A 13,427-nucleotide genomic window follows, 5' to 3' on the forward strand; every position below is an offset into this window, starting at 1 on the left:
GCCTGCTTCAGATTCTGTGTCTCCCTCTCTCTCTGACCCTCCCCTGTTCATGCTCTGTCTCTCTCTGTCTCAAAAATAAATAAATAAAGCTTAGAGAAGGAGTTCTCCAATGTACTCAAGATACCTATAGACCAAAGAGAGGGATCTTTGTCACTGTATTTGACTTTGTCATACCAGAATTACAATTTATGGATCCATAATGAATATATCCCCCAAATCCCTCAGAACAGTAATTTTTTCTGATTATAAAATAAGAGGTACTCTCATACGTTGCTAGTGGTAATACAAAATTGTGCAGCTACTTTAGATAACCAGTTTGGCAGTTTCATATAAAGCTAAGCACACACTTTAAATATAATTCCGTAATCCCACTCCTAGATATTTACCTGAGAGGAATGAAAATATGGACCCACAAAAGACCTGTACATGCATGTTTGTAGCAATTTTGTTTATGATAGCTAGAAAAATGAGAGCAATCCAAACGTCCACCAACTGGTAAATGGATAAACACATTGAAGTAAATTCATACAATGTAATGAATTCAGCAGTGAAAAGAATGAACTCCTGATATAGACAACAGGGGTGAATCTCAAAAGCTTTTTACCAACTGAAAGAAACCAGACGCAAAAGGGTGCATACTGTATTTTTCCACTTACATGACATCCTGGAAAACACTAACTGTAAGGTTAGAAATCTGATCTGTGGTTGCAGAGCTAGGGGATGTGAGGAGGAGACTGATTATACAAAGGCCTCAAGGAAGGTTTGGAGGGATGCAGATGTTCTGTTAGTTCATGGTGGCGGTGGTTAAATTGCTATGTCGACACTCACCAAATTATATACCTAAAGTGGATGAACCTTACTATGTGTAAACTATACCAATAAATCTTACTTTAAAAATATGGAAGATATGCTCAGTGTAGAAATTGTGGAAATGTGAAGGCCTAGAGAACAATATGAAGGAGCACCTGGCTGGCTCATGAGGTAGAGCATGCAGCTCTTAACTTTGAGGTTGTGAGTTTGAGCCCCACATTGGATGTGGAGATTACTTTAAAAAATGAACTTCATCTTTAATCTCACCAGCCCAATATTAACTGCAGGCTTAACATTTTGATTCATCTTTCTGGGTTTTCTTCCCATGCGTATACTATAAGCTCATGTGACAGCTTTTTTTTTTTTTAACTTAGCATTGTAATAAATTTGCATATTATTTTTTGGCATTATTTTTCATGGCAACTTACTCCTTACCATTGATTCTTAGATGATTTTGAGTTTTTTCTTTTAAACAGTATTGATGAACGTCTTGTTCTTCATTCTTTCCTTAATGTTAAATATCTCTTATGTCCAGAATCTACTTTTATACTAGTGAGAAAGCAGCTAGCTTAGTACTAGACATCTAACTCCAGAAATCATTCTTAGAGTAAAAAAACCTCAAGTTTGTTGAAGTTAAGTTTAGTGCATCCTTATTCAGTATAGTTACCTTTTCTGATGTATTCATGTCCATTTTATTTCATAAAATTTTTATCTGGCTAATGTGAAAACTGAAGGACAGAAACTGTCATTTTGCTACATAGTGTTTATAACGTTGCCTTTATGCAGTCTATCTTGTGTTGAATGTAATCTATTTCCTTATGCAGAGAGCAAAACTCTCATGCTTAGCTACTCTCTAGATATGTGTGATCACTTGTGACTTCTCTAGGTGGTTGATTGAATTCCTTCTTACAGGGCAACACCCCCAAAACACCCCAGAGGCCAAATGCTTACCTTGGTTCTATTCTTAAATCATCTCTTATTCAGTTCCTTACATCTCCCAACTTCCAGTATACACATGTATGTATCCACCCACTACTCTGCTGTCTTCAGAGAAATCCTACAGTGTCATTCCCAGTATGTTGAGCCCGGATTTTGAGTGATGTTGCCGCTGGTAGTAGTATTCCTTGTGTATCACCTTAGCAAGACTTACACTCGCTTGTGGTGGTGATGGTTTGCTTCTCACTGAGATGCTGAGTGAGACGCTGAAGGAGCTGAGAAGCAGGCGGTGGTCACCAGCAAAGGTGATTCCCAACGTCTTCTGTGGCTCCTCAGCAGCTATTCAGTGCACATCTTGCCAGTGCACTTTTATAGAGGGCGTCTGTCATGTCCACAGTGTCTGGCTCCTGAGGTCATTGCTGTTAACCCTGTAATAGGAGTTGGGGGTGTGTGCACTTCAAGGAGAAGGAAATTACGTACAAAGACAGAAAGAGAGCAGCGAAGCACCTATCACCTGAACCACAGAAGAGAAATTAGAGCCTAGAACAAAGGTGGGGCAAAGGGTTTTAACAGGACCTCAGGTGGTGATAGTGAACAGGTGAGCACGGTAGCAGTGGATGTCTCTGTCAGTCAGTCACTAAATGAATATCCAGAAGTGCAGGCAGCGTGGTGTCAGGGGTATTGTCAGAGCCGAGTAGAAGTTCACCTAGATAGCGGATAGGTTTGACACAAAATACGTAATTGATTTGGGCAGTTATGGATGATGATTTCCAATGCAAACGTCTAGTTTCTAGTTTGACTTTTAGTAACTGCATCTTTTTTGTTGTTTTTGTTTTTGATTTTGATTCTGAACATTTAGAACCCAATAAATCAAGCTCATAGATACAGAGAACGCATCGGTGGTTGCTAGAGGCTGTTGGGCTTGGGGTGGGGACAGATGGGGGAAGGGGGAAAAAAAGTAAAGAGTGCCTATTCATTTCTTGCATCACTTTTTAAAAGGGGGGCAAAAATGCTTTGCTGTGCAAAAGAGAATTATTTTAATATGACAGAAACTAAAATTTCAAGCTAAGATTTTAGTTTTAAAAATTGTGAAACTCTCAAGACTTTAAGCCCCCAAATAAGTGATTAACTGTAGTGCTTTTTTATCGTTCAGAATTGTATATAAATTTAGTTTGAATAGCCTTTACAGTGGTGAACCTTCACTTCAGAAAAAAAAAAGGATTATGATAAACTATTGAAAAATCTTATTTTAATTTAACAACTAGGCCTATATTTATCATATTTCAAACTCTAATGATATTTTCTACTTTTGTCGTAAGTGTCCATATCATTCCAAGGTGTAATTTTTTTTCCCATGGTATAATTTTTAAATAGCTCTCCATGACATGTTTATACTAGAGCAATTTTTCGTTTCTTCTTTTTCCTCCTTGATAAACTTGATAAGCTTACATATATATATATATATATATATATATATATATATATATATTCAGTAAGAATATTCTCAAATGATTGACTCCTTTATTCATTTCAATTCACATTGTTAATAGCAATGCACAGTTCAACATAGTTTCAGCCAGGGCTTTTGTTTAATTACACCATGTTCTCTTCACCTGAACTTCATAGTTAGGAAAATTTGCAGCAAGATACTTTCTGTAAATCAGCTAAACCCTCAAATTATGAGGCTGGCAGAGACCTTAGAAATCAGCAAAGCCAGTCTTGCCATTTATAGTTGAAGAAACAGAAACCGAGATTGGTGCTGGCACAACTTGGGGTCACCCAGCTGGACAGTGACCCTTCACTCAGGTTCTTGACCGGACAGCCACTTCTTCTGGGGCCACACTTCTCAGCCGCGGTCATCTGAGAGCTGAAACACTGAGTCTTCTATCCCCAGTTTGTAGTCTTTGTCTATCCTAAGAAGTGTGTCGTAAGCATAAAATTCCCACTGGTTCTTTGATTATTCTTTCTAGCTCCAACGTGGCTCAATTTGTAGTAAGAACTGACAAATTGATAAGCCACATAAATCAATTCCCTTTCAAGAACCTAGAATAAGCTCAAGTCGTTTTATAACACAGAAGCTACATGTTTTCTCCATTTTCAAATGAACTAGACTTTGCCTTTAGCAGGCTGGTCTCCAGAACGAATACCTGTGGAAGAAATATGATTGCACAGAGCCACAGCATCATTCATCTAAAATATCTTTTGCTTGTTTTTCTTACCAGGTATTTGTATGCCCTTGGACAGAAGGTCTGGAAAAGATGGAAAAAACGTTACTTTGTTCTTGTTCAGGTTAGTAAATTTTTTTTCCTGTTACACAACCGGTCTAAGAGCAGTGCTCAAACTTTCGTTTGGTGGGTTATATCTATAGGTATTCACTATGTTAGAAATTAAAACGGAAACTTTTAAGTATTTCATGTTAAAATAAAAGTAGTGAATTTCTTTACATGCCCACACAAGTAACATTTTTATGTAAAATAACTTTTGAACCAAACAATTTAGGGAAATGAGTAACATTATTCCAGGTTTTCACACATCTCTTTAATGTCTAGCTTAATAGAATGCAGCTATATTTTCATATCAGGTTCTACATTCAATCTGTTGTAATATCAGATGAAATTTAGCCTCTGGAAAATTCCACTGTACACACAGAGAATAACTGGAAAATGCAGATGATGTCTGAATATTATAGTTTTGACCTCACAGATTCCCTGAAAAGATCTTAAAGTTCTCCAGGATTGCAAAACCACACCGTGGGAACTACTGCATCATTCTGATATTTTATAGATAAACCATAATACTTAGAAGCTTCCATTTTTATACAAATCTGACATTTTTTATCACTTATTCACATAACTGTAGCTTTAAATTTCCAGGACTGGTAGATATGTTTGTAATAGGATTCTGAATATTATTGGATTATTGGAATATACGTTCTGGCTGACTCTTCCTTGTTTTGTTAGTTTCTTTTTTTTTTTTTTTTTTTCCAACGTTTTTTATTTATTTTTGGGACAGAGAGAGACAGAGCATGAACGGGGGAGGGGCAGAGAGAGAGGGAGACACAGAATCGGAAACAGGCCCCAGGCTCTGAGCCATCAGCCCAGAGCCCGACGCGGGGCTCGAACTCACGGACCGCGAGATCGTGACCTGGCTGAAGTCGGACGTTTAACCGACTGCGCCACCCAGGCGCCCCGTTTTGTTAGTTTCTAATCATGGATAACCTTTACTCCTAGAATATACTCATTAAATTAAATTTACATTAAAGAATAACTTTCTAAATAGTAGTCATTCCATTCTGTGATGAATCCAAGCTATTTTGTTCCCAGTGGTTCTATAGAAAAAATTGTTCTTGGTATTCTTAACATGAAACAGTCTCTAAACTCTTGTCGATTCCTACCCACACATTAAGCAAATTTAAATGGACTAGATCAGAATAACATGGTGAAATGCCAAGGAAGGAAAACTGTCATTTTCTGTCTTCCATAAGCAAGGTTATCTATCCACTTTTGAATGTGCCACAATGGCGTGGTAACTTCATGAAAAGTATAAAAATTCAGTCAAAACTTGGGGCGCCTGGGTGGCTTGGTCGGTTAAGCGTCCGACTTCAGCTCAGGTCATGATCTCACAGTCTGTGAGTTCGAGCCCCGCGTCGGGCTCTGTGCTGACAGCTCAGAGCCTGGAGCCTGTTTCAAATTCTGTGTCTCCCTCTCTCTCTGCTCCTCCCCCGTTCATGCTCTGTCTCTCTCTGTCTCAAAAATAAAATAAAATGTTAAAAAAAAAATTTTTTTTAAATAAAAAAAAAAATTCAGTCAAAACTAGTTTTATCTATGTGGAAGATAGCCAGCCTATTTGGTTAAAATGTAGCGTTTTCTCACATGATTAGAACCAATATTGGGCCAGCTTCTTTAACAAAAGATGCACATATGTGCACACAGCATACATTGGCAGTCCTGATATAAATAAATTGAGTAAGGGGCTCCTGTTTGGAGTTGAGTGATCTGCCCTCCAAAAACCATACCCATAAGATGTCTTCTTCGGTTTCCAGGTTTAATTTCTTTACATTGGCACAAGGATTTAAATGCATTTACCAAGCAGTTTTAATGCAGATCTTTCTGGACATTTGATTTTATTGCTATTTACAGATGTCTCACATCCAATGTGACAAGTTTACATTAGCGACTTGTCTTTATCAGATCTTTCTAAATCACTCAAGTGATTTTTCATAGAAACAGTAGCTGCTTTTTCCTAGTCATACTCAGTGCATTTAGGTAGAATCTTTATTAATTCCATATTTTTAATAGCTGATGTGACTGGTGCAAACCTAGCTGACTCTTAATTAGCATGAACTTTTACTTATTAATTATTATGTTTTTTATTTTTACCTTTTAAAAAAAACTTTATTTTTTAGAACAGTTTTAGGCTCACAACAAAACTGAGAGAAGAAACAAAGATTTTCCATATATCCCCTGTCTTCACATATGCCGTGGCCTCCCGTTATCAACATCACGTGATACATTTGTTACCAAGGATGAATCAACATTGACACATCATAATCATCCAATGTCCATTATTTACAGTATGGTTCACTCTTAGTGTTGTATATTATACGTGTTTGGACAAATGTATAATAACATATATCCACCATTAAATGTCGTACAGAGTATTTTCACTGCCCTAATAATCCTATGTTCTCTGCCCATGAATCCCTTCTCTCCCCCATGGCAACCACTGATCTTTTTATGGTCTCCATAGTTTTGCGTTTTCTAGAATGTCATATAATTGGAATCATACCCCATGTAGCCTTTTCAGATTGGTTTATTTCACTTAATAATTTCAATTTCCTCCATGTCTTTACATAGCTTGATAACTCATTTCTTTTTAGCATTACATATTCCATTGGCTGGGGGTGCCTGGGTGGCTCAGTTGGTTAGCATCCGACTCTTGATCTCTGGGTTATAATTTCAAGCCCCGCATTGAGTTCCATGCTGCGTGTGGAACCGACTTAAAAAAAAAACACACATTGTCTAGATGAATCATAGTTTATTCATTCATTCACCTATTGAAGGCCATCTTGGTTGCTTGTAAGTTTTGTCAACTATGTTTAAAGTTGCTGTAAACAGTCCTGGGCAGTGTAGACAGAAGTTTTTCAATTCCTTTGGGTAAATACCAAAGAATGCAGTTGCTGGATGTTTTAAAGAATGAATCAGAGAATGTTCATTAGTTCGGAGATCTGGTTAAGTGACAAGGTAAGAGAGTTTCTGTTACATTGATGATATGAAAATTGGCTTTATTATTTATTAGATCAGTCTTGAGAGATCAGATGATTGCCTCATGCTTTTGGCCAGGTAAAGTTTGAGGTAATCCTTTTCTGCATACTGTATTTTCTAGCATATGATCGCAAGAATCAAAAGTTACAGAACAAACGTATACTTTGATCACCCTATAAAAGAGTTTAGAAATGAAAGAAAGAATTAGAATACTTTGAGATCATTTGAGGAACATTAACCGTGTCTTTGGGAAGCTAGAGAGTTGGCTCAGTAACAAAAATAAGTTTGACATTTTCAAAGGCAAAATTTAAGCCCATAATTAAAATTTTATTTAAAGCCATATACTCCATAATTGGAATTTAGAAAAAACATCACCAGACAATAATGAATTCAGATTTATTCTACCTGAGGTACCTTCTTAAAATCTGAAGTCCTATTTAAGCCTTATAATTTTGCACAAATATATGTATACACATGCATTCATACAGAGAATTCCATGCCCACATGCATTGAAATAAACATGCCAGTACACTGGCAACTTCTTCGAGTTTTAAATACAGTTGAATCTTCCTTTCAATTCCAAACGTAATGGGAAGACAAATTGAATGCGCACATTTCCAAATCAAGATGGATGTGTATGGAGATTCAGTGAGAGTGGCCCATTGGGAGGAACTGGGTAGTTTTTATTAGTATTTTTAAAGAGAGCTCTCATTCTGTTGGCATGCAGCCTGTAGGTTCATACCTGCAGGCTGCATTATTGAAAGGTGAAGGAGTCATTTTTCTAGGGAGGACACTGTGCCCCTGCTGTGTCCGCTGCTGCCATCGGCAGGATGGTGCTTTGGCGATAATGTGAATCTCATCACCACTTGTGAGTGTGTATTATATGAGTGATATAGCTGGAGATACAGCCATCAGCTCAAGAATTTGTACTCATAAAAATTGATCGCGAGCCTGGTTTGGCCAGCTGCAAAGTCATTGTTCAAAGTGAACACTCGAGGGGCTGCTGAGGTGAAAAGACTTTCACATCAACATTTAAAGCAGAGTCCAAAATGGGAAAATAAATTATTTGTTAATATGGGGTGCTTTTCTAGCTTCTAAGTAAGATTCTAAGTAAGTAAGATTTGGTCTCCATTTAGATTCTGAAGTGAGTATAATAAACTCACTTTATTTAAAAATAATAAACTCACGATATTTAAAAATATAACTGTGTTAAATAGATTTTCGTGTTTAAGAGGCTGCTTTTTTTTTTTTTTCAATGAATGAATGAAAGTAAATGTTGATTCAAGCCAAACTGAAAGGAACAGTTGATTTTGAAGAATATGTTTGAAATCTTACCAAAATTAAACTTCTGTTTCTTACTCATTTTTCTTATACTTTTTCAGTGTTTTACTATTTGATTTGGAGCATATCATTATTGTGAAGTACTTATGACACTAATACATTTTTGTTCATTATAGTCCAACCATTTAATAGTCTTAAAATTCTCTAAGATTTAATCAAAAGGAATTATTTCATAATTCTGTGTTCTGCTAATGCCTATTCAAATAACTGTCCCCATGTAGTGCATATTCTGTAATCCAGATATTTCTGAAGCACTCTCACCTACTACTGTAGGTATTGCTGTATTTATTCTAATACTTATTAAGCAATAGTAACAGGCATTTATGCAAAACACTTTTTAACACAGAATGAGGTATGTTTGAGGGATAGGTGTTATGATCCCTGTTGTACAGATACAACTGATACACAAAGGGGTTATGTTATTTACCTGGAATTGGAAAGTTAGTATGTGATAGAGTTAAGCATTCAAATCCACATATAGTCTAGAGAGTAGACTTTTATTTTCTCTGTCATCGTGCTATGATTAAATGGATGCACACAAATACAGTTGATGTGAAGACAAATAGATATAGGAATAATCTCTGTGGATCATTCATTTCATGAGGTACAGAGCACTGTTACTAGAAACGGCTAGTGATAGCACAGTCTCGTGCTCATGAAGGGCACTTATTGTGTGACATCACTGGAAACTGACATCAGTGTTGTTTTGACCCTGTATCAAAGTGTTCACTGCTTGTTGTCAGTGTGTCGGAATCATGACTTGAGGTTCTGCAAACAACAGCAGGCTATCAAGACTAATGTTAATTACATGCACATCAGCTGAGTTGGCACAGGATGTAAACAGTCATCCATGTCACTGAGTGATCTGTACATGCTACAAACATGCGAGACGCACTCTGTTTAGTGAGATGCCATCAAAATCTGCTTTAGACTTTAAAGAAGTGACTGCCCTAGTGTCTTGCTATCTGAAATCTTCAGCACACATGGAAATCCACTGCAGCAGGCTGCTGTCACATATCAGAGAAGGCCACTACTGGATGAAACGCTATGGTCTAGATTTAGTCTGAGGTCATCAGCTATGTTGGCTTGTAGTAATATGAAGTGGACAAATACACTGTTGACAGATGCAGAAAATCATGGGATAGTAGCTCTCTAGCTTTATGTTTTAAATTAAAATTTACAAACTCAGGGCACGTACAGTGTAGGATGAAATCAAATCATACAAAAGTACTTATGGAGAAAATGAAGTGCCTTTATCAACAACACCCCTACCACCATTGCCACATTATTCCATTCTCCTTTTTAGAGGACCATTGCCAAGTAACCATTGCCAGTAGAGTGGCCTTTTTTTTTCTTTAATTTTTTTAATGTTTATTTTTGAGAGACAGAGCGTGAGTGGGGGAGGGGCAGAGAGAGAGAGACATAGAATCTGAAGCAGGCTCCAGGCTCTGAGCTGTAGACACAGAGCCCGACACGGGGCTTGAACCCATGAACCCCGAAATCATGACCTAAGCTGAAGTCAGATGCTTCACTGACTGAGCCACCCAGGCACCCCAGTAGAGTGGCCTCCTAAACTTCTACCACTGTGTGTGTGTGTGCGTGTGTGCGTGTGTGTGTGTGCGCGCGCGCACACACACACCCTTCTTAATGGAATTATTCCATATACTGTGTGTGCATTGTTTTGATCCCCTTTAAAAAATATTACAAGTTGCCATATTGGTATATAAAAATCCACTTTATTCTTTTGACCAGATGATTGGATCCCATAGTACGGATAACATAATTTGTGTAATGGTTCCCCTTTTCTGGACATTTAAGTTCCTCTTTTTTTAATGAGCAGTGGTGCAAGCAACGTATGTATAGTTTTTATATATTAAGTTTTGTGTGTATGTGGGCATATTCTTGTAGAAATGAAATTACTGGGCCAAAGGGCTTGGATACCTATAAGAAAAAGTAAGATTATAAACCTTTAGATGACTCATGAGTACTTAGTCACCAGAACTTCAGCTTGTTTTTTCATTTGTCATTTTTTATAGTTAATAAATAGTCCTTATATGTCAAGTAACATATGTTATTTTGTCTTTCAAATTGCACACCTGTAATATGAAAGAAAATGGAAAATTCTATTGGCTTGGGGGCTTATTTGGAACAAAATGTTAGAGGATAAGAAATTTTTTCTTAGGTTTTATTTTTTAAGATAACTTTTGCTTTGTGATCAATTGAGTTTTCCATAGCAAAATAAAATTGTCATTTTATATGATTTACCCTTGGATATTAACTAACAATGCATTTACTCTTCAAAATAGTTCTAAAATATGAACTATTATGTGATCGTTTACCTGTATCTCAAGAGCTAAAATTGTAAAAGACAAGGTGGAGTGAACATTAGGCTGGATTTAGTAAGGAGAATCTCATAGGGATCAGGTGGTGATCTCAATGCAAAACTGCCTCTTTTATATAGCCCCTGTGTTCCCTTAAAATGTTTGTTATTTAGATTCCAAGGAAATGTCGGATTCCTCTTATTGTATAGCTCATACCTGCAAAAAAGCGCAAAGGACCTAAGAATGAGGATTGTCCGATGTTGTAAAGTCAGCATTAGATATTGGTGGGCTATTTTTTTTTGAAAATGGCTTTACAGGTGTCCACTTTTAAATGTTGTGTGTACATATAGCTTATGTGTATATTTATGTGCATGTACAGTATATCTTTACGTATACGTGTACAACGTGCTTGCCACATAGTAAAGACTCAGTGAAGATTGAAGTGAATATAGCCTGTCCTTTAACTTAGGCTTCTTCTCAGACCTTTATGTGGACCATAAAATTGACTTACATTTGGGCGTACGTGACAAAACCTAGGTGTCGTGCTTGATCTGCAGCCCGCACAGTGCCCCACTTACATCCAGTCCTCCCCCTTTTCTCTGCTGCTGTACTAGCCGAAACTGCTGTCCCCTTCCCACAGACTCCCACAGCATTATCCCAGCTGCTTCACCGCCATTCTCCTCACAACCTATTGCTTGCATTGTCCAAATAATCTATTTGAGGCTTAACTCCGATTCTGCTACTTCTCACTGCTTAAATGGTTCTATGGCTTCCCATTACACTTAGAATTACCCCGACCACGACCTGGGGAAGATGCTACAGAATCTGTCGCTAACTTCGTCTTCGGGGAGTCTTTCCCGGTCACACTGAGCAGCACTTCAACTTGCAAGGTTCTGCCCCCAGATAAATTACAGTGCCAAGAATTGTAGTATTGCACCTCACTGTCACTAGCCTCCCTCTCCAAACATATCTCAAATAAATACGTAACATGAGTTTAGTTTTTAGTGTGTGATTATGAAGATATGCCTTGAATTAAGTCCCCTGCCTTTCTTCCATCTATGGTTGTTCGGCGACTCATAAATATCTCTGTAGAAATTCTGAACATTCTATTGCTTTCATTTCTCCGTGGCTGGCTCACTCTAACCTTTCAAGGGTCGGGTCAGATGTCGTCTCAAATGGGCCTCTTCTGCTCACCCAATCTAAAAGTACCTCTCAACTCAGTCCCTGTCCCAGTACCTTATTTTATATTTTTTCAGAGCATATTCCTAATCAGAATGATCTTTTTTATTTAAATTGTCTTTGCATTATTTCTTTACCCCTTCTAGAATATATGCTCCATGAAAATAAGGGTCTTTTATTTCTTATAGTCTACTGTGAGTAGAAACTATTTGTTAAATAAATTAATATATGCGTGTCACTCTCAACAGTGTAAAAAGACCGCCTTTCCCCTCTTTAGTTTATACACTGATTGCTAAATCTCTTTTATGCCATTTGGTCAAGGCAATAAATATATATTCCCCTCAAATCCATCATGGTCTTGAAGAAGATATATTCCTTTTCCTTGATTAAATTAAGCTGTGGGATTTTTTTTTTTTTTTTTTTTTTTTTTTTAAATAACTCTAGCAGCACCTTTGGCCTCTGCCAAGAACGTTTCCAGCTAAGGATTTTTTAAGCCTTAATCTTTACTGAAATTAGATGGTGGCAGTTGCTAAGCTGCCAGCTGTTAACATGATCTCTGCAGTAGGAATACAACATGCGAACCTGAATGCTGTGGTCTCTAAAAATTCATAGTTAGCCCTTGCACATGTGGACACAGGTGTTGAACAGGTTGGCAATTGAAAATGAAATAGGAGGATTCCCAGAGCAGATGCAGATTTTACCTTGTGGGACCTCAGCCACCTAAGTTAAGGTGCCCTGTCAAAGGTAATGATGCCAAAAACTGATTTAATGCTGTCCTCAGATTAAAGTCTGCTTATATCCCCCAATTCTCAATAAATCCATTCTTTATGGAGTTAAGAGTGGATTGGGTTAAGTATATGAATGTTTATCATTGCTGTGTCTTTCCACCAAAAGGATTTTCAGTTGCAGTGTAGTATATTACACGAGCTTTGTTCAGTAATGTACAAGTAAGCTTTTAAGTGAAAACAAATACTAGGTCAGACCACCTGTTTTTATCTAATTCCCCGGCATGTGGTGATGGGGCAGAGTGCAGGCTGCAAAATCTCTAGCTTGGGAGTGCAGGGAGCAGGGTGACCCCCTTGGTCCCATCGCTCCTTTTAGCCACATGTTTTGACTATTAGTGCCACTTCTTTCAGAGGGCAGCTTCTCCCCATGACCCTTAATTTGGATCTTGGCTGGCAAGCCAGTAGCTACAAGGTGTTACCACCATTCAGAAGGATTCACTAACATATACATTGCGGCCTCATTGTAGGGTTTGTTTGCCTCAGGAATGCGATTTCACATGACTTTGCAAAAGAGATGGGTAAAGTAAAAGCTCTTGGGGTTGTTAGTCAAGGAATCCAAAGCAGCTCAAAATGCCGCATCATTTTATGGACCTAGAACCAGGAGCCAGTGACTTAAAAGGATGGTGTTCATAGTTGCTTCTGGAGCCCATGTATTCGAAATTCAAACTGTACTTTGTTCGGTTGTCTCCTGGGTCAGGTTTCCTCATTCTTAGCAGTAGCTTTGTCAGTCTGCGGTGTTGTGTTCCTGTTCCATCTGTACTCTCCGTTAAAACCCTCGGCCCAGTTACCTG

General features: G+C 37.7%; 1 protein-coding gene across 16 annotated transcripts in view; it reads left to right on the top strand.

The window, feature by feature from the left end:
* Positions 1-13,427, top strand: part of CADPS2 (calcium dependent secretion activator 2) — a 543,402-nt gene that overhangs the window by 346,721 nt on the left and 183,254 nt on the right. For all 16 annotated transcript variants that reach the window (XM_058724453.1, XM_058724449.1, XM_058724458.1 and 13 more), the window contains one exon: positions 3,969-4,035. In XM_058724453.1, coding sequence (XP_058580436.1) covers positions 3,969-4,035 — 67 coding nt within the window. The remainder of the gene's footprint in view (positions 1-3,968; positions 4,036-13,427) is intronic.

The sequence above is a fragment of the Neofelis nebulosa genome, chromosome 4 (assembly GCF_028018385.1).
Source record: "Neofelis nebulosa isolate mNeoNeb1 chromosome 4, mNeoNeb1.pri, whole genome shotgun sequence".
Lineage (NCBI taxonomy): Eukaryota > Metazoa > Chordata > Mammalia > Carnivora > Felidae > Neofelis > Neofelis nebulosa.